The sequence below is a fragment of the Oncorhynchus masou genome, chromosome 22, assembly GCF_036934945.1.
Source record: "Oncorhynchus masou masou isolate Uvic2021 chromosome 22, UVic_Omas_1.1, whole genome shotgun sequence".
Classification (NCBI taxonomy): Eukaryota; Metazoa; Chordata; class Actinopteri; order Salmoniformes; family Salmonidae; genus Oncorhynchus; species Oncorhynchus masou.
In genome coordinates this window covers 31,976,074-32,002,236 of record NC_088233.1, presented here as the reverse complement: position 1 = coordinate 32,002,236, position 26,163 = coordinate 31,976,074, and the positions used below count along the sequence as shown (strand labels likewise).

The window sequence follows — 26,163 nt, the reverse complement described above, 5'->3', positions numbered from 1 at the left end:
TAGTATATGAGGCCTTTCATGGTTATACTGTAAGTCAGTATAGTATATAAAGCCTTGCTTCTATCTGTAATTTGCTTTCAGACCTCCAGATTCTGACAATTGTAATCAACTCTATTAATCATTGAATTAGCCAACGCATGGGTGAAGTTTGTCATCAATACTCTGAATCCATACTCTGAATCATCATTTCAAAAGCTTTTACTCTACTTTTTTTGACAAGCTGCATTAAAATGTCCTCCATCAGACTCAATGAGTTGGACTTGAAAGGTCCAAGTCTCAGCCGGGTATTTTATTTTGATATTTCTATTGATTGTCATGTGGTGATTTATGGCCCAGTGGTGTAAATACACTGGAGGCAGAGCCATGGATGCCTTTTATTCTAGGGGAGTCAATTCTTGGCAATGATTACATTCCAGAAGGAAATGGTCTTAGATATATATTGTATGATATATATATATATATATATATATATATATATATATATATATATATATATATATATATATATATATATATATATATATATATTTTTTTTTTTTTTCCTATATTACCTATATTATATTTGTCGTGAGATACTTCTTACATTAGAGCATATGCATTACACCATGTTCTTTAAACTGGTACAGTTTGTGTGGTGTGACTATGGGAGGTAGGGCACTCGATGCTCAGGGAGATCTATGTTTAAGCTTCCTTGTTGCATTTGCTAATATTGCATGTCTTTGAAAAGATTTCTAGCCTTTGGTGTGCTGGGTGCCCTTGCCTTGCCTGCCAGATGGAACAGCCTGGTCTCATAGAGTAGACGGAACATAGTAAAAGTACATGCGGAACACTCAAAATAGTATGATATGTTATATTTGGTATGGTTATATATAGAAAGAATGTTACTTAAGGCAAAAAACAAATGGAGGGTGTTTGGTCGCGGTGAATGAGTAGGCGTATAACGTGAACGTCTAGCAATCCAAAGGATACGAGTTCGAATGTCATCACGGACAACTTTAGCATTTGAGCTAATTAGCAACTGTTTAACTACTTACTACTATTTAGCTACTTTGTAACTATTTAGCATGATAGCTAACCCTTCCCCTAACCCTAACCTTAACCCTTTTAGCTATCCCTTCCCCTAACCCCAACCCTTACCTTAACCCTTTAACCTAACTCCTAACCTTAACCCTGCCTCTCACCCTAATCCTAACCCCTAGCCTAGCTAGTGTTAGCTAACGTTAGCTACAACAAATTGTAATTCATAACATATCATACATTTATCAAATCCGTTGTACATTTAGCAAATTTCTTACAGATCATTCGAATTGTAATTGGTAACATATCATATGAATGCATGATGGACATTCACAAATGAACACATACCATACGAAACATAACATATCATACCAAAGGGAGTGTCTCAGATTTACATTCAGAATAATACTAAATGCTCTGAGACCAGGTTGGGTAGAATGGAGCAGTATACAAAAGGGCACCAAGCCACCCCCTCCCCAGGATGGCAACAAGCCACTGAAGCGGCCCCTGCACATAATGGAACCTAGTCTCGCCAACGATTGTTTGGAAATGTGATTTTGATGCAGTGAACAGTTTGTGTCTGTCATGACTGATAGCATCTTTGTCTTGCAGCTAGTAAGGAGAGGTGCAAGGGTACAGATAATGTTGGAATGCACTGGCTCTCAATGTTAAGCATGTGTAGTATGTGGGGGCATTCTTCCCTGAGGCAAACACATCCCAGTAGCCAATTGTTAGTTACAGCATCATATCAGTACACTGAATTGCATAGACTTAGTAAGGATTTATAAGAGTACTATTATACCACCCTGTCAGGCACTGTGTCTGAAATGATTGTGGGTACCTATGCAGATAAGAAAGCAACCTTTGAAGTAAGCAGGTATGTTAAGTATGAATTAGTCATAAGTCAGTGAAGAGCAGGGGACGTTTTCCTCTCCAGGGCTGACTACAGTACATTAACATTTCATAGGTCTCTCTCTCCCTCTCTCCCTCCTAGTGTGTATACTATTTACCTCCACATATCACCAGGCTGTTAGTCCCCAACTATCTACAGGCTCTCCAGCACAATGTATTTTGTTCTCTCTGGCTTGTAATCAATGGCCTCCTCCCTTGCTAAGCTCTGGGGTTATTGATGTCTTCACATTGGCTACACTGTGCAGAGTGCCAAGCAGGTTGGGATTCCTGTTCTCATCTTTACTGGCTGAGCTGGAGAGAGGATGGGGTCCTACCCACACCTGGGTTTTAGTGTTGAAAATGAATTGAATAGGAGAAATACTCAGAAGTTCTGTTACAATGAGATTGTGAGAAGATATTAATTTGTTTAGTTGCATATATGAGTGCTACTTACAGAGTGTCCCTGGTGTTCCGTACATTGTGTCCTCCAGGGCCCCTCCCCAGGCCCAGGCCAGAGCCTCAGAGCTGGAGGTGATCTCCCAGCAGGTGGAGGAGGACAACCAGTGTCATGCTCCGGTCCAGGTTGTCAGCTTTGCATACAGAGACCTGCCTCTGGCCGCGCTGGACATCTCCCTGGCCGGATCCCAGCTCATCTCCAACCTGGACGAAGAGGACAACAGAGAGGGGTAGGTGGACACAGAGATTGTACCTGAAAACATCTCCCCTGTGTGTTTGATAATTGTACTATTAGCATAACTGATACAGAACTAAGCACTATCCATATTCTACCTTGACAGAGAAAATGTTTGCCTTCATTCTCTATCATGCTAGTAATAGCTCATCATAATGGTACCTGACATGATACTGAATCACTCAAATTCAAATTCATCATACCGATGGTGAGGGATCCTATGAGGATATGTGTCTGTAAATTCTTCCGTATCATCCTTACATTGTGAAGGCATTAACTGATATGCCTGTGAGCCTACACTATTTGTCTCAGTGACATCATTTCTCTTTGCTATAAAAAGATTCCTCCCTTCAACGTGCACTTTTGGCTCAAAACAAAGAGTTTTGTAAGCATTATATTGTTCCTGAAATGTCAGGCGCTGGTGGTTGTGTTGTCTATGCCCATGGGCCCTGTTTGTCCTGGCCGGACATGTTTCTCACATGGCCCTATCACTGCGCTGCAGGCTGAGTGTGTACAGGACACACCCCCTCTTGTTCTGCCTGTCCTCTCAGGAAGCATGACTCACAGGCCATTGGCGAATGGTAGTGCGGCTCTCTCATCTATGCAGAGAAAGTAGACCAACACTACAAGCTTCATGAGAGCATCCGCCCGCCATTCCACACCATCCAAAGCCTGCTCTGTTAGCTGACCTCACCACGCCCGGCTTGGACCTGGCCCGGCGCAGGGCTCTGTGGGACACAAGGGGGGACAGATGGGTCCTAGTCCCATGCCACACACCCAGGCCACAGAGTGCAGGAGCTGGCAGCACTGGCATCACTGTGGGCATCTCAGGAGAACATGTCCATATGACACTATCATCCCATGCTAGAGCACACAGTGATGTGGTAGTCATGGGATATCAAGTTGCATCTCTAAGGGATTTCAGGAGTCAGGCTTTTATGGTTCAGTCCCTGGCTAAATAGCTATTTGTTTTGATGACATTTTCTGGGTTGGAATTATATTTCCCTCCAAGCCTTTTTTCCCTGTAGTGCCATCACACTAATAAGAGAAGGCAGAGGTACCAGTGAAGCTGGAGATATGGCATGTTCATTGAACTCTTTAGATTGGAATTCCAGATTTCCAAACCACAGGCATTCCAAGGCCTACTCGTCACCAGAGTTTCACTGTGGGCTCATGTTTCCCTCCATTGGAATCATTTGTGGAAACAGAGAAATATGCATCCACGTCATGGTTTCTTGTTTACTCTGTGACTCATGTCTGTAGCATTAGAAGAATGACAGAGAGCTAGGTTGGTATTGCACATTGTCATTCATTACAGTCATTGAAATATGAGTGTACGTTGTTATCCCTACACTTATTTTTAAACGTAACCTTTATTTAAACTAGGCAAGTCAGTTAAGAATAAATTCTTATTTACAATGACGGCCTACCCCGGACAAACCCGGACGATGCTGGGCCATTTGTGCACCGCCCTATGGGACTCCCAATCACGGCTGTGATACAGCCTGGATTCAAACCAGGGACTGTAGTGACGCCTCTTGCACTGAGACGCAGTGCCTTAGACTGCTACGCCACTCTTAACCATTCATATTTTTTCAACCTTGTCTTAATAGATTTAAAAGTAAGCTCTCCAAAGAATAATAAAGTGCTTTCTCTAAATGTAGGGTCTTATGTCATGGTCAATATTTGGCATATACACAGGGACTGATTATCTAATGTTGAACATTTTTCCTCATACTACCTCGTTTCTTTTCTTAGATGTCCTTATAAGATTAGCTTCACAGTTCTACTAAACCAGACTGGCATTCCAGACAATGACTAAACGTTATTTTAAACCTGACACAACACATTTCCTATCCCAACACCAAGGATGAACACAAACAGATTATTATTGGTCCACATGATCAAATGTGGGTCTTCATCAACACATTTCTTTATGTGTGATTTAGTTATGTGTTAGTTAGTTTTTAGGTCTTTAAGTTTCTGAAATCAGGCTGATTGACACTAAATGGAGCCCTTAAAGAGTGCTTGGCTTTGTTGGGCTCTGTATATCAGTGAAACGGAAAAGATAAGAGTCTTGGAGTGCATGTGGTAGGTTTTGCATTGTATCTAGCAGCTGCACATGGCTTTCTATCAGCAGACGTGGGCGATTATGTAGGAGGTGGATGTTCTTGCGGACTACAGGGGGCACATGCAGTACTAGCAGATTCAGAGCAGTGGTGAGCTCTGGATTTATTAATAGACTCCTAGATGGAGCTACCTTCTTGCCCAGAACATGCTAGAGACTATGGTGATGTGGCCTGCTGCTTTCCTCTCCCATTACCTTATTTAACTCTTCTGATTAACCTGTCGTATGCTTTTGTCATGTTATGACGTTCATCTTCTGAAAATCATCATCACAGGGTTGTGACTTTCAAACCTTAGACCATAGAAAGGCAGATCCCAGCCTGTTGTTGGTCAAATTGTACTACACACTTACAGTCTGATTGTTACAGACTATTTAGCAGTTTGTGAGTGGTACCAGTTTGTGTATGGTTGTTTGGTAGAGATGTGAAGCTGCATTAAGGTGAATCTGTGAGAGTGATGCCCTCTTAGTGACCTATATGGTGGGTTGACCCCTTAGACCAAGACTCAGTGGAGTCCAGGGTGTAATTTCTAAACGTTGCACATGTACAAAATATACCACAGTACATGCGTTGGAATTTAGAAAAACTAAACTTGCTGGGAGAATATCCTTGCCTCCATGCAGACTTTAGACCATGCGTACGCACATTTTTCTTTGGTTTAAAAATTGTATTGCAGGCAGGCAAGTAAGTATTTTGTGCAAATGGGGCATAGGATGAGACACTTATTCATAAAACATTAAAAAAGGAAAACATGATAACAAGTTGCAGCCATTTGCCATTAGTGAGTAGAGAGAAAATTTGTGCGTGTTTATTTTTGGAATCTAAAGTAATTAGACATAGGAATGTATTTCCTATTTATTTTATTTTCATAACCATTGCAGAATAAATTCCTCACCTTTTCTGGCCGTGATGGGTTCATATTCCTGAAGTAGCCATACAACGAATTACCATGCACATCTCTCATTTGGGCCTTGTAAAAAGGCTAGGTATTTCAAGTTTTGCTGTATGCGATCCCATAGACAGCGCGGTTTATAATGCACCGTATTTAACAGGTGGACAGACAGTTGACCTTTTACATTGAAGTATACATGTATGCTACTACTGTAAGTACTGTAATAAAAAAAATACACTAGCCTAGTCAATGTTTCAGAATTCAGTCCAGCATATTCAGGTTGGGGGAGAAAGTTGATGCAAAACAATGTGGAATTCAAAACGTTCTTCTGACAGGTCCACAGCAATTGTATTTTCTTTCAGAAACTGTCACAGTCCTTTGCATAATACAGAATAAGTAAGTGCAAAAGATTAAAAGATTCTGCCAACACCTCAAAAAACATTAGATAAAAGGGACATAAATTCCAATAGCTCCAAATTATACAGGATTCTTGTCACCATAAAAGGTGAATGGTTGGTTTTTTCCAGGTGGAGTTATAATGCTCATCCACGAGTGCACAGTTTAACACATAAAAATAAAAAATAAAAAAAATGTTCGGGGTGGATCAGCTTAATATTGCGGAAAGATTATTGCTTCCATCAATGTAATTGTCTGAATCATTTCCAATCCCCCATATCTTTTTTTTTTTTTGGTAAGTAAATATATATATATATATATATATATATATATATATATATATATATATATATATATATATATATATATATATCCATATACTGTATATACACACACATATGCATACATATACACATATACATACACATACCAAGTATAGATATACATACTTTTAGTAGAATATACCTTTATTATTTCCCACAAACTCTACCATCCTTCCCCCAATTGGAGTAAACTAATAAACACTTAGGCTTCTACCTTCAGTTTATACATCATATACACATTTTACAGACACAATCTATTTTACAATAGTTACATTTTGTTTTTGCTTTTGTCCTTCCTCTGTTTCTGATGTCCATCTATTTGTAACTGTGCTATTTCATAAAATTCCTGAACTTATATACATTTTACAGACCCTGTATGTTTTACATTGGTTGTCTTGTTATTATTCCCACCCTTAGGCTCCATTCAACCCCTCCCATCTATCTCTCAACACCATCCATTTTGGATTTCTATTTGCCATATATTTTTCAACTGTGCTGTGATGCTTGACAAAAGTACTGAACCTTTCTATTCTCATATATTCTAAAGATTGTGAATTATAAATAAAATGTTTTTCTCTTCCCAACTATTTTACAATTTAAATGGGACAGCTGTAAGTTTTTTGGTCCTTAAATGAAATTGGTATATGTTTTTATTTATCACACTTTTATTTAACCATTTATGTTCTTTTATGCAGGGCTGACATACAAGTGTCTTACTTTTTTCCCCTTCTATTTGCCTCTTCCATTTTTGTGGAGATGCTGCAATTAGTTGGTTGTAATTTTGGGTAGAGCAGACATTTCCATATGTCTGTGTTAGCTGCATGTGTGACATAACTCCACCAGTCCTATTTATGATATCATTCATTAAAATTATTTTTTTTAATTAAATGTCTTCGAAAAACATGTTTTTTTAATCAATTAGTATATTTGAGTTTGACCACAATATTTGTTGTATTATTTGCCCTGTTTTTTTCCAGGTGGATTAAACTGAAATTGCAACCAACTTTCTAAGGCTTGTTTAAAAAATAACAATATTTTGGAGATTATTTCCTTTTCAAATAACCGAAAGTGAACAGGTGTAATCTGAATAAAGGGGAAAAGGCCATTCTTGAAAATGGGATGAGACATTCCTACCAATTTACTAGAGAACCGGTTTGGATTGAAGTATCACTTTTGTATGACTGATGCCTTTCGTGAGAGGTCTAATGCTTTAATATTTAATAATTTCTGCCCTCCGAATTCATATTCGTTATATAAATAAGCCCTTTAAATGTTGTCTGGATTTCCATTCCAAGTAAAATGTAATAATTTTTTTGTTGTAGGCAAAACCATAAGCAAATAGGTAGACTGTGATGTGACTAAAGAGTTAATCAGAGAGTTAATCAGGATGATTTTTCCACAAATGGACATGTATTTTAATTTCCATGGTAGCAAGATCTTATCTATTTTTGCTAACTTTCTATAAAAATGTATTGAAGTGAGATAATGTATTTATTTGGGGATTTGTATACTGAGTATGTCCACATCTCCATCAGACCATTTAATTAGTAAATTACATGGTAATGTAAAAAAAATTAGTGATCCAATACATAATATACACTTACGTAAAAGTACACTTATCATAATTTGGTTTTAATCCAGAGAGGATAGCAAAAGTATCCAGATCCTCTATAAGGCCGTGGAAGGATTTTAGTTATGGTTTTAAAAGAAAAGATGAATCATCAGCATACAATGGCACCTTCGTTTTTAAGCCACGGATTTCTAATCCCTTAATATTATTGTTGTATCTCATTTTAACAGTTAACATGTCGATGGCAATAATAAATAGATATGCCGATAGTGGACAACCTTGTTTTACTCCTCTAGATAGTTTAAAACTTTCTGAGATGTAGCCATTATTTACTATTTTGCACCTAGGGTTACTATACATAACTTTAACTCATTTTATAAGAGATTCCCCAAAATTGAAATATTCTAGGCATTTATATATAAACTCCAGTCATACTTAATCGAAAGCCTTTTTAAAATCAGCTATGAAAACTATCCGGGACCTGGTGTCCCCGATTTTTCATAGATTTCTATTGTTTCCAGTACTTGTCTTATATCATTGCCAATGTACCGTCCATGTAAAAAACTTGTCTGATTAGGATGAATAATATCTGACAATACTTTTTTAAATTCTATGCGCCAAGCAGTTTGCTAGGATTTTTGCATCACAACACTGAAGTGTAAGAGGCATCCAATTTTTTTAAATGGACTGGATCTTTATATTTACCACTTGGGTCCTGTTTCAGTAATAATGATATTAGACCTTCTTGTTGTGTGTCCGATAATCTACCGTTTATATAGGAGGGGTTAAAACATGCTAATAATGGTCCTCTGAGTATATCAAAAAAAAGTTTGGTATACTTCTACAGGTATGCCATCCAGCCCTGGAGTTTTCCCAACATTAAAGGCTTTAACTGCATCAAGAAGTTCCTCCTCTGTAATTTGGCCTTCACATTTGTCTTTCTGTAAAGATGTTAATTTTACATTATTATTAGGGAAAAAATCCATACAATTAACTTCGGTTAGTGGAGATGGAGGAGACTGAAACGAAAACATAATCTTGAAGTACTTTACTTCCTCTTTCAAAATAACATTCGGTGAATCGTGAGTGAACCCATCATTTATAACAAGTTTCAACACATTTTTTTGGTAGCATTTCTATATTGAAGATTGAAAAGTAATTTGGTACATTTTTCAACGTATTCCATCCAGTTCGCTTTACTTTTATAATATATTACACTTGATCTTTCTTGAATAAGTTCCTCCATTTCTTTTTGTTTATCCTCTAACTTATTCTGTGCCTCTATGGTACAGTTTTTATTGCTATCTAACCTTACTGTTAGTCCTTCAATTTCCTTTGTTAATATGGACTCTGTTGATCTAAATTGCTTTTGTTTTATAGTACTGAATTGCATGGCCTCTAAAGGCACATTTAAAAGTGTCCCATACAATAAGGAGATCTGCTGTACCTATGCAATGTCTGAAAAAGTCAGTTATAAATTATTATGTCCTAGTTCTAAACAAGTTATCATCTAGAAGGCTTTGATTAAATTTCCAATATCCTCGCACACAAGGAAATTCTGTAAGAGTAATATATATGCCAATTATGTGATGATCCGACCGCATTCAGTTTAGCACAGTTTTACTACAGATCTGATTTTGGCGTGTGCCAAGTTTTTAAATCTCAATATTTTTAGAAAAACGTATTGTTTTCAGAAATGGGGCATGCATTTATTTAGTGTATAATTCATGCAATGGTTATAAATGAGGCCCCAGACCACTCCAGAGCTACCAGTGGGGCCAGGACTCCTTTCTGAGCTGCCAAACCAGGCCCATAACCCCTCTCTGGGTATATCATCGTCAAGATCAGCATGCCACCCATAGTCCCAAGCTTCCAGCAGCAGGAACAGCCGCATATGCCACTGATCTCAACGGGCCAGTGTGATGAGCCGCAGCAATGGCAGATGGTTCATGTGGGTCAACCTGGTATTGTGACTGGAGGAGAGCGAGAGAGGAGGGACTCTCACCCTGCTCCCACCATCCCATTCATTCACAAAGATGCCTGCCAAAGATTAGTGTGAAATGGCTCCATTTGATGAATGTGGACTGGTCTCCATGTTGGGTGGAGGTGGAATGACTGACTCTGTGATGTGCTGGATCTGCAGTGAGAAGGACAGGGCTGATACATACAGTGATGGTGAGAAGTATGGTATTAGATTAGTTTACACATGGCCAGACTAGTGCAGGGTAGATTGATTACAAATTTGCTCTGAGTGCCCTACTGGCATCAAGTCCTCCGGCTACTTATCCTGTAACAGTTGAGACATGACTGTTGCTCAGCAAAAATGATACAAACGATGCAGTTAATGATGCACTCACTTGTACATTTCAACAGACAGTAGAATTAAGATTGAAGTGATATGAACACCACAGAATAGAGTACAGAATTAATTTAATACAGAATTAATTTGGACTGAATCTTGGCAGGAGTAATATACACTGCTCAAAGAAATAAAGGGAACACTTCAACAACACAATGTAACTCCAAGTCAATCACACTTCTGTGAAATCAAACTGTCCACTTAGGAAGCAACACTGATTGACAATATATTTCACATGCTGTTGTGCAAATGGAATAGACAACAGGTGGAAATTATAGGCAATTAGCAAGACACCCCCAATAAAGGAGTGGTTCTGCAGGTGGTGACCACAGACCACTTCTCAGTTCCTATGCTTCCTGGCTGATGTTTTGGTCACTTTTGAATGCTGGCGGTGCTTTCACTCTAGTGGTAGTATGAGACGGAGTCTACAACCCACACAAGTGGCTCAGGTAGTGCAGCTCATCCAGGATGGCACATCAATGCAAGCTGTGGCAAGAAGGTTTGCTGTGTCTGTCAGCGTAGTGTCCAGAGCATGGAGGCGCTACCAGGAGACAGGCCAGTACATCAGGAGACGTGAAGGAGGCCGTAGGAGGGCAATAACCCAGCAGCAGGACCGCTACCTCCGCCTTTGTGCAAGGAGGAGCAGGAGGAGCACTACCAGAGCCCTGCAAAATGACCTCCAGCAGGCCACAAATGTGCATGTGTCTGCTCAAACGGTCAGAAACAGACTCCATGAGGGTGGTATGAGGGCCCGACGTCCACAGGTGGGGGTTGTGCTTAGAGCCCAACACCGTGCAGGACGTTTGGCATTTGCCAGAAAACACCAAGATTGGCAAATTCGCCACTGGCGCCCTGTGATCTTCACAGATGAAAGCAGGTTCACACTGAGCACATGTGACAGACGTGACAGAGTCTGGAGACACCGTGGAGAACGTTCTGCTGCCTGCAACATCAAATCTAATTTATTTATATAGCCCTTTGTACATCAGCTGATATATCAAAGTGCTGAACAGAAACCCAGCCTTAAACCCCAAACAGCAAGCAATGCAGGTGTAGAAGCACGGTGGCTAGGAAAAACTCCCTAGAAAGGCCAAAACCTAGGAAGAAACCTAGAGAGGAACCAGGCTATGTGGGGTGGCCAGTCCTCTTCTGGCTGTGCCAGGTGGAGATTATAACAGAACATGGCCAAGATGTTCAAATGTACATAAATGACCAGCATGGTCAAATAATAATAATCACAGGCAGAACAGTTGAAACTGGAGCAGCAGCACGGCCAGGTGGACTGGGGACAGCAAGGAGTCATCATGTCAGGTAGTCCTGAGGCATGGTCCTAGGGCTCAGGTCCTCCGAGAGAGAGAAAGAAAGAGAGAAAGAGGGAATTAGAGAGAGCATACTTAAATTCACACAGGACACCAGATAGGACAGGAGAAGTACTCCAGATATAACAAACTGACCCTAGCCCCCGACACATAAACTACTGCAGCATAAATACTGGAGGCTGAGACAGGAGGGGTCAGGAGACACTGTGGCCCCAACCGATGACACCCCCGGACAGGGCCAAACAGGAAGGATATAACCCCACCCACTTTGCCAAAGCACAGCCCCCACACCACTAGAGGGATATCTTCAACCACCAACTTACCATCCTGAGACAAGGCCGAGTATAGCCCACAAAGATCTCTGCCACGGCACAACCCAAGGGGGGGCGCCAACCCAGACAGGAAGATCACATCAGTGACTCAACCCACTCAAGTGATGCACCCCTCCTAGGGACGGTATGAAAGAGCCTTAGTAAGCTTGTGACTCAGCCCCTGTAATACGGTTAGAGGCAGAGAATCCCAGTGGAAAGAGGGGAACCGGCCAGGCAGAGACAGCAAGGGCGGTTTGTTGCTCCAGAGCCTTTACGTTCACCTTCCCACTCCTGGGCCAGACTACACTCAATCATATGACCCACTAAAGAGATGAGTCTTCAGTAAAGACTTAAAGGTTGAGACCGAGTTTGCGTCTCTCATATGGGTAGGCAGACCATTCCATAAAAATGGACCTCTATAGGAGAAAGCCCTGCTTCCAGCTGTTTGCTTAGAAATTCTAGGGACAATTAGGAGGCCTGCGTCTTGTGACCATAGCGTACGTGTAGGTATGTACGGCAGGACCAAATCAGAGAGATAGGTAGGAGCAAGCCCATGTAATGCTTTGTAGATTAGCAGTAAAACCTTGAAATTAGACCTTGCCTTGATAGGAAGCCAGTGTAGGGAGGCTAGCACTGGAGTAATATGATCAAACATCCTCCAGCATGACCGGTTTGGCGGTGGGTCAGTCATGGTGTGGGGTGGCATTTCTTTGGGGGGCCGCGCAGCCCTCCATGTGCTCGCCAGAGGTAGCCTGACTGCCATTAGGTACCGAGATGAGATCCTCAGACCCTTTGTGAGACCATATGCTGGTGCGGTTGGTCCTGGGTTCCTCCTAATGCAAGACAATGCTAGACCTCATGTGGCTGGAGTGTGTCAGCATTTCCTGCAAGAGGAAGGCATTGATGCTATGGACTGGCTCGCCCATTCCCCAGACCTGAATCCAATTGAGCACATCTGGGACATCATGTCTCGCTCCATCCACCAACACCACGTTGCACCACAGACTGTCCAGAAGTTGGCGGATGCTTTAGTCCAGGTCTGGGAGGAGATCCCTCTGGAGACCATCCGCCACCTCATCAGGAGCATGCCCAGGCGTTGTAGGGAGGTCATACAGGCACGTGGAGGTCACACACTAGAGCCTCATTTTGACTTGTTTTAAGGACATTACATCAAAGTTGGATCAGCCTGTAGTGTTGTTTTCCACTTTAATTGAGTGTGACTCCAAATCCAGACCTCCATGGGTTGATAAATTTGATTTCCATTGATAATTGTTGTGTGATTTTGTTGTCAGCCATTCAACTATGTAAAGAAAAAAGTATTTAATAAGAATATTTCATTCATTCAGATCTAGGATGTGTTATTTTAGTGTTCCCTTTATTTTTTTGAGGAGTGTATATCAGCAGAAGCCAGAGTCATATTCTACCTATCTGGTATCGGTAGATGGATTTCTGAAAAGAGTAGAGGGGAGTCAAACACACAGAAGAACAGTCCTCTCCATCAAATTGGCTGTGCAGCAGGTACCACATGCCGGGTAGCACAATAGATTACATTTAAGGCCTTGGTTTGAGGGTTTGTTAATATTCACAGACATGCAAAGGGCTAGATTGCTTTTTGGGCTGAGAGCAAGAGAGTTCATGTGTCCTGGTGAAAACTCTTTCTTCGGAACCAGCCTGTCTGCTGCACTGCAGATGTAGGCCGATCCATCTTAATTTACCTTATATTAAAAACCTATTTCTTCAGCAAAGAATAGGCTGAATCCCTTTTGGCACTAAGCTCACTATGTCATGGTACAGGTGTGCAAAAAGAATCTCCAAGTTATGTGGCATTTCAAAAACATTCAGCATCATAGGAGTTTAAGATTGAGTGGAGGCTGGCTTCCTGTAACGGGTGCACGTGTCAGAATGACTGGCAGTCGCATGTTACTGTATATTTACAGAAGTCCAATTAGAGATGGATGATAAACATTTCAAATCCCACATATTCCTACCTGTCACGTGTGCTCCCTCTCTGGCCTCGAGGTCACCAGGCTGCTCGTTATGGTGCACACCTGTCACCAGCGGTACGGGCATAATGACACTCACCTGGGCTCAATCACCTCCTTGATTACCTGCCCTTTATATGTCACTCCCTTTGGTTTCTTCCCCAGTCGTCATTGTTGCTGTTTCTATTCCAGTGTCACGCCTGTGTGTTGTTTGTGGTTCTTGTTTTGGATTTAGTTGTTTATTTATTAAAACACTCACTCCCTAAACTTGCTTCCCAACTCTCAGCGCACATCGTTACACTACCAAATTGACTTGGACTTTTCATTGTATAAATCCCTGCAAAGTATTTACCAATTCCCCTGGTGTTAGTGTGATGAATTGCTAATAAATGCGGAACCTCTCAGATGCACAATTGATTACCTGTGATAGCAGCAGAAGTCATATTCAGCATGTTTAGTACTTTGTTGGTTTTCCTCTCTCAGGGACTGATTCTAATGGCTGTGATGATGACACAGAGGATTCAGCAGTGGTCTCAGGGATTCCGCCCAGTTGTTACATTGTCATTTGTAATGATTTTAAAACAATAGAGTGCAATTGGAAAGCAATGCCTTTTTTAAGTGCTTGGATAGGTAGTGGGTTTGTCAGGAAAAGACAGCAAGAAGCCTTTGCAGACAAGGACAGAACTTCCCCAAACTAAAGTTAGCTGCCAGCTCACAGTGCTCGTCCATTTTCCTCTGCCTATGCATGCTGAGTTCAGCAGATTGGTGTGAATTGGTTGGAGTTTCTACATGGAGAACCCATAGAGCCATGAAGTTATTAGAACAGAGGAAGAAATATTGGACAGGCTTGGACAGGTTTAACAATCACTTCTTTTGTTGGTAGAAATATCTCACATCTATCTCATTACCATATATTTACAGGTTTTAAAATTGAGAGAACAACAAGGCTGGCCCAAGCCATTTTCAAACTGATTTACTTTTTGGAATCGACGGTAATGGTGACTGCTGCCATTGGTCTGGTTCCTAATGCCTTGGAGTTTTTCTAGAGAGCAGACTGGTTCTGGTGAAAATGTGCAATTGAGACATCAAGAGCTTTGATCAATTTCAGAACATTGGCACAGCACACCCGGTTCAGAGCTCCCAATTTAGCCCTTTTCATACTTATACTTTGGATTCAATGGAGCTTTTCTTAAAACTGAGTGTGTGAGGATGTTGGTCTACTGTTGCCTCATTCATTCATGGGTGAAGTAGGCCAAATGCTGCTCTTGTCAATTTCCTTTTTTGCCATCAAACCTGCCCACTTCTCACTTAAAATGTAGTTGTGTTTCATTTCCAAGTTGTTTTTTACACCAGAAGGTGATTACACAGCATTAAAATACAACGTTACATTTGGACATTTCCAAATGCAAAAACCTGCTAATGTGTGTCATCTTTAGTAAAAGTACAATAATGACAAATTACAACAGAAATAATGGATTTATTTTATGTTACAATATTTAATGTTAATGTTTTTCAGAGGAAAGCAAAAAAACAGAAACTCATTTAAGCCAATATGGAGTAAACAGGAAAGTTCTGCCTGATATCTTTTACAAGACAATCGAGCAAGCGCCTGGAAAAATACACAAATTAATAATTTACTTGAAATTTTACTTTTAAGGTTTACTGACAATAGGCCCAGTGCTAAAATACCTGTAAACCAAAGTGAGTTATCACAAAAGATAAGAGTCAACGTACCTCATAGTAAACGTTTAGCAATGATGGAAAAGCTAAATAAAATAATTGTTTTAACATTTAAAGTTCTTACAGATGTAGGATCTTAATTTGAGCCAGTTTGCTACAGCTAGTAAATAATCCTGCAGCAACAGGAAATTTGAATTATAAGTAATGGACATCTTTGTAGAGGTTGCTACATTTTTTGTTTAGGCAAATCAAGTCATGACGTTTGAAAGTGGAGATGTTAAACTTTAGAAGCGTTTTTAAAACTCGATTACACTACAAGTTTACATTTCCTACTGTACAGGAAAATTCTCAGAAACAAAAGTGTGTGATCAAATTAAGAACCTACATCTGTACATGGTAAATGTCATCTTGGTACTGGAGACACAGATCTTGGAGACTGGACAGGAAGCAGGTACGTTTGGGGCAGCAAAGATCCAGAAACTGGGCAGGGTCACAGGCAGAGCAGGACTGGTGGCTTGGGGTTGGACAGGCCAGGCACCAAGCCAGGCAGGGAGGGTTGACGTCAGGCAGGTGGGTGCTACCTAGAGGGGCTCAGAGCCCCTCATACAGTGGGAATGAATCAGAAAAGAGTAACATTGAGTTAGTGGCAACGGGGCCAACAATCATACTCATCAATAACCATGAGACTACAGGCAGTACAGAATAGAAGACAGCTGCTACATATAGTGCATTCAGAAGGTATTCAGACTCCTTGAGTTTTTCCACATTTTGTTACATTCCAGCATTATTCTAAAGTTAATTAAATAAAATATGTTCATCTATGTTCACAGAATAACCCATAATGACAAAGTGAAAACAGGTTTAGAAATGTTTGTAAATGTATTAAAAATGAAAAACAGAAATACCTTATTTACATAAGAATTCAGACCATTTGCTATGAGACTCGAAATTGAGCTCAGGTGCATCCTGTTTCCATTGATCATCCTTGAGATGTTTCTACAACTTGATTAGAGTCCACCTGTGGTAAATTCAACTGACTGGACATGATTTGGAAAGGCACACACCTTTCTATATAAGATCCCACAGTTGATAGTACATGTCAAAGCAAAAACCAAGCCATGAGGTCGAAGGAATTGTCCGTAGAGCTCGGAGACAGGATTGTGTCGAGGCACAGATCTGGGGAAGGGTACCAAAACAATTCTACAGCAATGAAGGTCCCTAAGAACACAGTGGCCTCGATTATTCTTAAATGGAAGAAGTTTGGAACCACAGACTCTCCTAGAGCTGGCCGCCTGGCCAAACTGAGCATTCGGGGGAGAAGGGCCTTGGTCAGGGAGATGAGCAAGAACCCGATGCTCACTCTGAAAAAGCTCCAGAGTTCCTCTGTGGAGATGGGAGAACCTTCCAGAAGAACAGCCATCTCTGCAGCACTCTACCGATCAGGCCTTTATGGTAGAGTGGCCAAATGGAAGCCACTCCTCAGTAAAAGGGACATGGCAGCCCACTTGGTGTTTGTCAAAAGGCTCCTAAAGGACTCTCAGACCATGAGAAACAAGATTCTCTGGTCTGATGAAACCAAGATTTAACTCTTTGGCCTGAATGCCAAGCATCACATCTGGATGAAATCTGGCACCCTCCCTACGGTGAAGCATGATGGTAGCAGCATCATGGACTGGGAGACAAGTCAGGATTGCGGGAAAGATGAACGGAGCATAGAACAGAGATCCTTGATGACAACCTGCTCCAGTGCACTCAGGACCTCAGACTGCGGCGAAGGTTTACCTTCCAACAGGACAACGACCCTAAGTACACAGCCAAGACAACGCAGGAGTGGCTTCAGGATAAGTCTATGAATGTCCTTGAGTGGCCCAACTAAGCTCGGACATGAACTCAGTCAAACATCTCTGGAGAGACCTGAAAATAGCTGTGCAGCCACGCTTCCCATCCAATCTGGCAGAGCTTGAGTGGATCTGCAGAGAAGAATGGGAGAAACTCCCCAAATACAGGTGTGCCAAGCTTGTAGCGTTATACCAAAGAAGACTTGAGGCTGTAATCGCTGTCAAAGGTGCTTCAACAAGTACTGAGTAAAGGGTCTGAATATTTCTGTAAATGTAATATTTCAGTTTATTGTTAATAAATGGAAAAACATTTCTAAAAACCTGTTTTTGCTTTGTCATTCTGGGGTATTGTGTGTAGATGGATGATTTATTTATCAATTTTAGAATAAGGCTGTAACTTAACAATGTGGGAAAAGTCTATTCTGACTGCACTGAACAACAAGCAATACTGAAACCTCAGGCAGTACGCTTAAAATATAGTAGACAGTGCTAACCTAAGTCACTCCGTAAAAATAAATTAATAGAAAAACTAAACTTGCTTCCTCTTCCAAGAAAAGGAATACAGTGAAAATGCAGCTCATTCAAGACATGCACACACCCTTGTTGTAAAGAGTAAAAAATGTCACAAAAAAAACACATTACGAGGGGTTAAATGCGAATGTAGTTGCCTGTACGCGAATCCCTGTCACCATGATCGAGTGCAGCAACTGTAACCGCTGGCCAGAAAAAACATTGACTCTCTTTGAAGAGCAGTTGGCGGACAGATTCAGCATCAGATTAAAATGTGAAGGCAATCTGGCTGCAACATGTCACACCATTTATTGAGTTGATTAGGCTGGCTGGGCAGGCGTTCCCTTTCTCCCTCCTCGCTCCATACTTCCCCATTAGTAGACGTGTAGCTGCACTCCCCTGCTAGAATCTTTAAACGAGCTCCAGGCCCAGTTGTAGGAGAAATGTAGGGAAGTCAAGCTTCAAGACATCAAACACATCCAAATGAGCCACTGCATGTGGCAGTCTAACAGCAATTCAGAGGGGCTATATGGTAACGTCAGCACTCAAACCCTGGTCATCAGGTCCGAGGGCAGCGACTATGTCCGAGAGCAGCGAACGTGTCCAAGGACAGCCAACATGACCAATGGCTCAAATAAAGTGAACTCTGTTGGGAGAGCAGTTTGTGATCATAAAAATATATGATTTGTTACAGCATTCATTACACATGGCAAATAAAAAGAAAATGTCTTACCTCACACATCCAACACTCATCTTTGACTTGACAGGCTGATAGAAGATTCATGGCTTCTGGCTGAGTTGATGATTCAGATGAGACACTTCATGGTCCCCACTTCGTTTGTCCTCTCCAGAGTTACTACCGTAGCCATATCATCCTCCAATGGGGACTGCAAGAGCTTCACATCTGAACTTACCAACAAGATACAATTTGAATAAACATTACAGTTTGAAGACTCACTGTGCTACATTCTGTCAGTGGAAGGTGTCATTCCAAGAGGTGGCCTTTGCACAAAAAGTCAGGACCACTCCGTATGTGACATCCCGTCCCAATTGGGGCTTATGTTGAAAAATCCTAAATGCTTTTTACAGTGTAACATACACTGTAATTGGAGGGAAAATGCTGCTTTAAAAGTTAATAAATGTACAATTTTCTTCAATTGCTAACATGCATTAGTCAAACCTGAAGTCACATTGTCAAAACTCTTCACACAGTCAGTGAAACAGAAGTGTATGTGGAGCAAACTGTGAATCATTTTTCATTGCTTTCACACAAAATGTATTCAATGACCACATTCTCTGAAATCCATGAACGTTTCTCATTCATACTCCACCACCTGCAAAACTATATATTTGCAGCACGTTTTCAAATGCTAACACACCGTTTCCAAAACTGTGAAAAACATATTCAAAACAGAATGATGGCAAATGTCGTGCATTTCTGCAGTCACCAGACTGAAACATATAGAAAATCTCAGCAGAATATGTACAGTTTCTCAACTGCTAAAACACAATTTCTGAAACCTTGCTCCATTTCCTGAAAACATTAAACACAAAACCTCATCTTCAAGCACTATTTACATAACCTGACTCATCTCGCAAAATGAAACATTTGTCTCAAAACAGTTCAAACTGTGTTCAAAATCAAACACTGCTCTCAAATCATAAACAAAGTGATCAAAATGATTTACACTCTCAAACAGTCAGTAAACAATACACCGGAAATAGAAAACACATTGTTCAAAACATACAATTCTCAGGGAGAAGTACATTTTTAATCTAAAAAAATATTCATATTTTTCCGTCATTGTCTTTTGATGAACGAAAACATGTTCTATCATAGTAGCTCAAAATTTATCAGAAATTACTACTCTGCTTTTTGCATTTTTGTTTTTCCTCCTCCTTGTACCCCTATTGTTACAGTACTGTACCCTGCATCTCACAAACTTGTCCTTTGTCTCTGTGATACTGTCCTTCTTGTTCTTTGTTGATATTAACCTTCAACCAGTCAATCTATTGAGCAGTCAGTACTGTTAATAAATGGAAAGCACAATGTTCAGGGCCATACAACTTGTCCATTGTACAGTATACAGCCTGCAATGCACTGTACTACATTATACAATACTAAAAGCGACACAAACCAAAGGAGTAAACATGTGATCAATGTGCTTCTTCTTGTCTTTGGGCTGGGTCAGGCCAGAGCACTTCGTTGACATCACAAGCAATATTGTCCCTCCTGAGGCAACGGGGGAAGAAGCCTCTTGTGTGCCGTATCCAGCCCTGACATGATTCCTCACCTATATCACCACAGGCTAAATCCATGGCTTGCATCAGATTTACTCTGGTGTAGGGTTGTCTATCATACACTTTCCATCTCCAAGAGGAGAAAAACTCCTCAATTGGATTCAGGAAAGGCGAGTATGGAGGGAGGTACAAGTTCAGAAACTGCCCATTGATGTTAAACCATTCCCTTACCTGAGCAGCTCGGTGGAAACTGACATTGTCCCACACTATCACATAGGTGAGAATGGGGTTCTCATTTAGCTCTTGACCCTGCTGCTCAAATAAAATATCTCTTAGATTGGCAATACATCTTAGAAGGTGCTGGGTGTTATATGGCCCGAGTGTAACATGGGGATGTAGAACACCATGGTTGCTGATAGCAGCACAGATTGTGACATTGCCACCTCGTTGACCAGAGACTTCAACAATGGCCCGCTGTCCAATCATGTTTCGGCCTCTCCTTCTCCTCTTTGTTAGATTGAAGCCTGCTTCAATCTAACAAAGATGAACTCATGGGGTCTGTCCAAGGACTCCAAGTCAAATATTGTTTGTGTAGAAATACAATATACTGTATGTAGGATTTTGTAAGTCGTACAGAGACAGTCCTCTACTGTAGAGTACAATTAGGCTTCTGATTCACAGACATTGTATGTACTGAAGAGTAATGTCATTCACATCGTCTACAGTACTAACACATACTATCTGGATTACAGTAAATGTTTCTGAATGTACACTTACTTGCACATGCTGAGCTCACAGTTCTTTCCCCCTTGGTGAGTTGTGCTCAAAAGGTTCTCTGTATACTTGTTTCATTCGCATCCTGTTACGATGGAGGACACAGTCAATAGTGAAAATGCTCACACTGTCGATTCCCTGGAAGTGTGTGTTGTCTTGTATCACTCGTTCCTGGATTTCTCTGAGTCGTATTGCATTATCTTGAAGGACCATGCCAACTATAACGGCCTCTTGCTCCCGAGTGAATATAGCTGTCCTTCCACCTGCATGTGGCAGCCTTGCAATTCTACAAAAAGTAGTTGTGCAGTTACAAAACATATTCATGCAGTACAATACATACAGTGATTAACTTTACAAATGTCTATTGAAACAGCTGCATATAGTGTAATACAGTAAATGTGCAGTTACAAAAATACAGTAGTATCCTGTACCTGTTCTCTCCTCTGAATGTCCTTACTATGGTGGACACAGAAAATCAGCTCAAATTGGGTTGCACTCAAAGTCCTGCTTCCCTCATTGTCAGTCCATGGACAATAACATGGTCTATAACTGTTGCTTGAATTTCATCAGATATTTCCACTCTTCGTCTTCCTCTTCGTCCTCCTCCTCCTTGTCGCCCACCTCGCATACGCACTCGTCCTCTCACATTGTTTCTTCTATCCATTCTCAGACTCTCTCCTTCCCACCTTCAACAACCTGTTTGCTCTCTGAACTGGCTTATATTGGTTGTGTCGCATCATTTGAAACAGGTTAAATCCATTTTGAGTGGTTGTGTTCAATCAATGACATGTCTTCTCTATTTGTATTTGATTGTTTCCACTTGTGTTTACCAGTATGGATGACATGTGCATTAGAGTGCAGAATGTGTTTTGAGAATGAGAATGTGTTTAGAGTTTTGCTGAAAAGTCTAAGTGAGACCTGCAAATTGTGTTTTACCATGTGAAATGGTTTAAGGTATTGACAACAGACTGCATAATTAGCTGAATGAGTCCAGGCAACTGAGAACCTTGTTCAGCCAATGGGTTTTAGTGTTTTAGCAATTGAGAAAAACTGTAATCATTCTAAACACAGCTGATTGCAATTTCAGCTGAAAGCATACCCAAATGTCCTGTTTTTAGTCTCGTTACCAAACAGACAAAAGAGGACGGCTTCAGAATGATTTCGTTTGGAAACATGGATCAAGGAAGACAGGTTGGTATGGAAAGAAGAGTGGCAGGGAGAGGGAGAATGCGTGGAGGACAAAGGAGAGGAAGACCAAGAGCGGTGATCTCTGATGAGATAAGGGCCACAATTATTGACCATGTTGTAAATCATGGTCTCTCTTTGAGAGAGGCCGGTTTAACTTCTTGAAACTCCCCATCCCGGATCCGGGTTTGTGACTAAAGCCTCAGGCTCATTAGCATAACGCAACGTTAACGATTTCTGAAAATCGCAAATAAAATGAAAATAATGCGTCTGCTCTCAAGCTTAGCCTTTTCTTAACAACACTGTCATCTCGGATTTTCAAAATATGCTTTTGAACCATAGAAATTGACTAATTTGTGTAAGAGTATGCAAAGCTAGCATAGCATTTTGAGTAGCATTTAGCACGCAACATTTTCACAAAAACCAGATAACCAAATAAATAAAATCATTTACCTTTGAAGAGCTTCTGATGTTTTCAATGAGGAGACTCTCAGTTACATACCAAATGCGCAGTTTTTCCTGAAAGCGTCTGTGTGTAGGAGAAATCGTTCCGTTTTCTACATTGCGTCTGGCTACCGAAACGAACCGAAAATTCAGTCACATACAACGTAAAACTTTTTCCGGATTAACTACATAATATCGACCGAAACATGGCAAACGTTGTTTGGAATCAATCCTCAAGGTGTTTTTTCACATATCTCTTCATTGATATGCAGTTCGTGGAAGCTTGCTTTCCTCTCTGTATCCCATGGAAAAATACTGGCAGGTGACTTTTGCGCACCAATTTCGGCGCAGGACACCGGGCGGACACCTGGTAAATGTGGTCTCTTATGGTCAATCTTCCAATTATCTGCCTACAAATACGTCACAATGCTGCAGACACCTTGGGGAAACGACAGAAAGGGCAGGCTCATTCCTCTCGCATTCACAGCCATATAAGGAGACAATGGAAAACAGAGCCTCAAAAATCCTGCTCATTTCCTGGATGCCATCTCATCTTGGTTTTCCCTGAAGCTCACGTTCTAGGGCACGCACAGAGAATATCTTGGTAGTTCTGGACACGTCAGAGTGTTTTCTTTCGAATGCTATCAATTATATGCATAGTCGAGCATCTTTTTGTGACAAAATATCTTGTTTAAAACGGGAACGTTTTTTCATCCAAAAATGAAATAGCGCCCCCATAGATGTAAGAGGTTAAGGGTGCAACCAAATCCGCAGCGTTCAACAGTTGTTTCAATAGTACAAATTTTCCAGCAAAACATCCTTCAATGATAATTGAACTACATATTACAGTACAATATAGTATGTTCACATTTTTACATGTACTGACATTTTGAAATATATTGATTGTTTTGTGTTTTTCAGTAGGATCCAAAGGTTGCCTCCCACAGGAGGGAGGGGCAGAATATTATCAGATGTGCAGGAAATTGCCATTGTTGACATGGTAATTGGCAACAATGCAATACAACTTGGTTGCTGGCAGACAATATCACTTTTGGAAATGTGAATACGGTCAGCACAACGACAATGGCCAGAGTCCTATATAAAATAAGGATGAAGCAGTTGTACGCTGTACCCTTTGAGAGAAATGGTGAACAAGTGAAATAACTCTGGTATCAATCTATCCAGGTTAGATGTATGTTCAATAACCAAACAGGGTACATACACAGCTATGCATAATGTAAAGTACTGTAAATCTGTGAATGTATTAAATTTTAGAGAGTAATGGAGATGGAAGCCAGGCAAACTGGCTTTGTGGATGAAGCTGGATTCAACATGGCAAAAACATGCTGCAGGGGAAGAAATGTGATTGGACAGTGAGCAACCGTGGATGTCCCAGGCCAGAGAAGAGCTAACATCACAATGTGTGCAGCACTGTCCAATGATGGTTTGCTGTTACACAAACCACTCATTGGCCCCTACAATACAGAGAGGCTCATTTATTTTCTGGATGACCTGCATAATCAACTTGTACCAGCAGAGGAGAGAGGGGCAAGAAACTCCCCTACCTTCGTTGTTGTGTGGGATCATGTGGCATTCCACCACTCTGCTGCAGTCAGGCTGGTTTGCTGCACATCCCAGGATGTCAGTACTATTCCTGCCTCCATACTCCCCCTTCCTAAACCCCATAGAGGAGGTTTTCTCTGCGTGGAGGAGGAAGGTTTATGACCACCATCCACATGATGTCCTTACTGGATGCTATGAATGTGGGGTGTGGAGACACTTCTCCTGAAGACTGCCAGGGTGTGGAGACACTTCTCCTGAAGACTGCCAGGGTGTGGAGACACTTCTCCTGAAGACTGCCAGGGTGTGGAGACACTTCTCCTGAAGACTGCCAGGGTGTGGAGACACTTCTCCTGAAGACTGCCAGGGTGTGGAGACACTTCTCCTGAAGACTGCCAGGGTGTGGAGACACTTCTCCTGAAGACTGCCAGGATGTGGAGACACTTCTCCTGAAGACTTCCAGGGTGTGGAGACACTTCTCCTGAAGACTTCCAGGGTGTGGAGACACTTCTCCTGAAGACTGCCAGGATGTGGAGACACTTCTCCTGAAGACTTCCAGGGTGTGGAGACACTTCTCCTGAAGACTGCCAGGGTGTGGAGACACTTCTCCTGAAGACTGCCAGGGTTGGATTAGACATTCCAGGAGATACTTTCCAAGATGCATTGCCAGAGAAGATATAAGATGTGATGTTGATGAGAACTTGTGGCCAAATGCAGGAGAGAGGGAGAACTAGTAGTACAGTACTGTACAGTATGAGTGATTATACTATACATGTTGATGAGAACTAGAACCCTCACAGTACTGTACAGTATGAGTGATTATATTATACATGTTGATGAGAACTAGAACCCTCACAGTACTGTACAGTATGAGTGTTATACTATACATGTTGATGAGAACTAGAACCCTCACAGTACTGTACAGTATGAGTGTTATACTATACATGTTGATGAGAACTAGAACCCTCACAGTACTGTACAGTATGAGTGATTATACTATACATGTTGATGGGAACTAGAACCCTCACAGTACTGTACAGTATGAGTGATTATATTATACATGTTGATGAGAACTAGAACCCTCACAGTACTGTACAGTATGAGTGATTATACTATACATGTTGATGAGAACTAGAACCCTCACAGTACTGTACAGTATGAGTGTTATACTATATATGTTGATGAGAACTAGAACCCTCACAGTACTGTACAGTATGAGTGATTATATTATACATGTTGATGAGAACTAGAACCCTCACAGTACTGTACAGTATGAGTGATTATATTATACATGTTGATGAGAACTAGAACCCTCACAGTACTGTACAGTATGAGTGTTATACTATACATGTTGATGAGAACTAGAACCCTCACAGTACTGTACAGTATGAGTGTTATACTATACATGTTGATGAGAACTAGAACCCTCACAGTACTGTACAGTATGAGTGATTATACTATACATGTTGATGAGAACTAGAACCCTCACAGTACCGTACAGTATGAGTGTTATATTATACATGTTGATGAGAACTAGAACCCTCACAGTACTGTACAGTATGAGTGTTATACTATACATGTTGATGAGAACTAGAACCCTCACAGTACTGTACAGTATGAGTGTTATACTATACATGTTGATGAAAACTAGAACCCTCACAGTACTGTACAGTATGAGTGATTATATTATACATGTTGATGAGAACTAGAACCCTCACAGTACTGTACAGTATGAGTGATTATATTATACATGTTGATGAGAACTAGAACCCTCACAGTACTGTACAGTATGAGTGATTATATTATATATGTTGATGAGAACTAGAACCCTCACAGTACTGTACAGTATGAGTGATTATATTATACATGTTGATGAGAACTAGAACCTTCACAGTACTGTACAGTATGAGTGTTATACTATACATGTTGATGAGAACTAGAACCCTCACAGTACCGTACAGTATGAGTGTTATATTATACATGTTGATGAGAACTAGAACCCTCACAGTACTGTACAGTATGAGTGTTATACTATACATGTTGATGAGAACTAG

At 40.9% G+C, this 26,163-nt stretch overlaps 1 protein-coding gene across 1 annotated transcript in view; it reads left to right on the top strand.

Annotated features, from left to right (window-relative positions):
* The window catches only part of LOC135509348 (transmembrane protein 266-like), a 59,917-nt gene that overhangs the window by 9,920 nt on the left and 23,834 nt on the right, over positions 1 to 26,163 (top strand). The window contains exon 3 of the mRNA XM_064929913.1: positions 2,400 to 2,594. Within this exon, the coding sequence (XP_064785985.1) occupies positions 2,400 to 2,594 (195 nt within the window). The remainder of the gene's footprint in view (positions 1 to 2,399; positions 2,595 to 26,163) is intronic.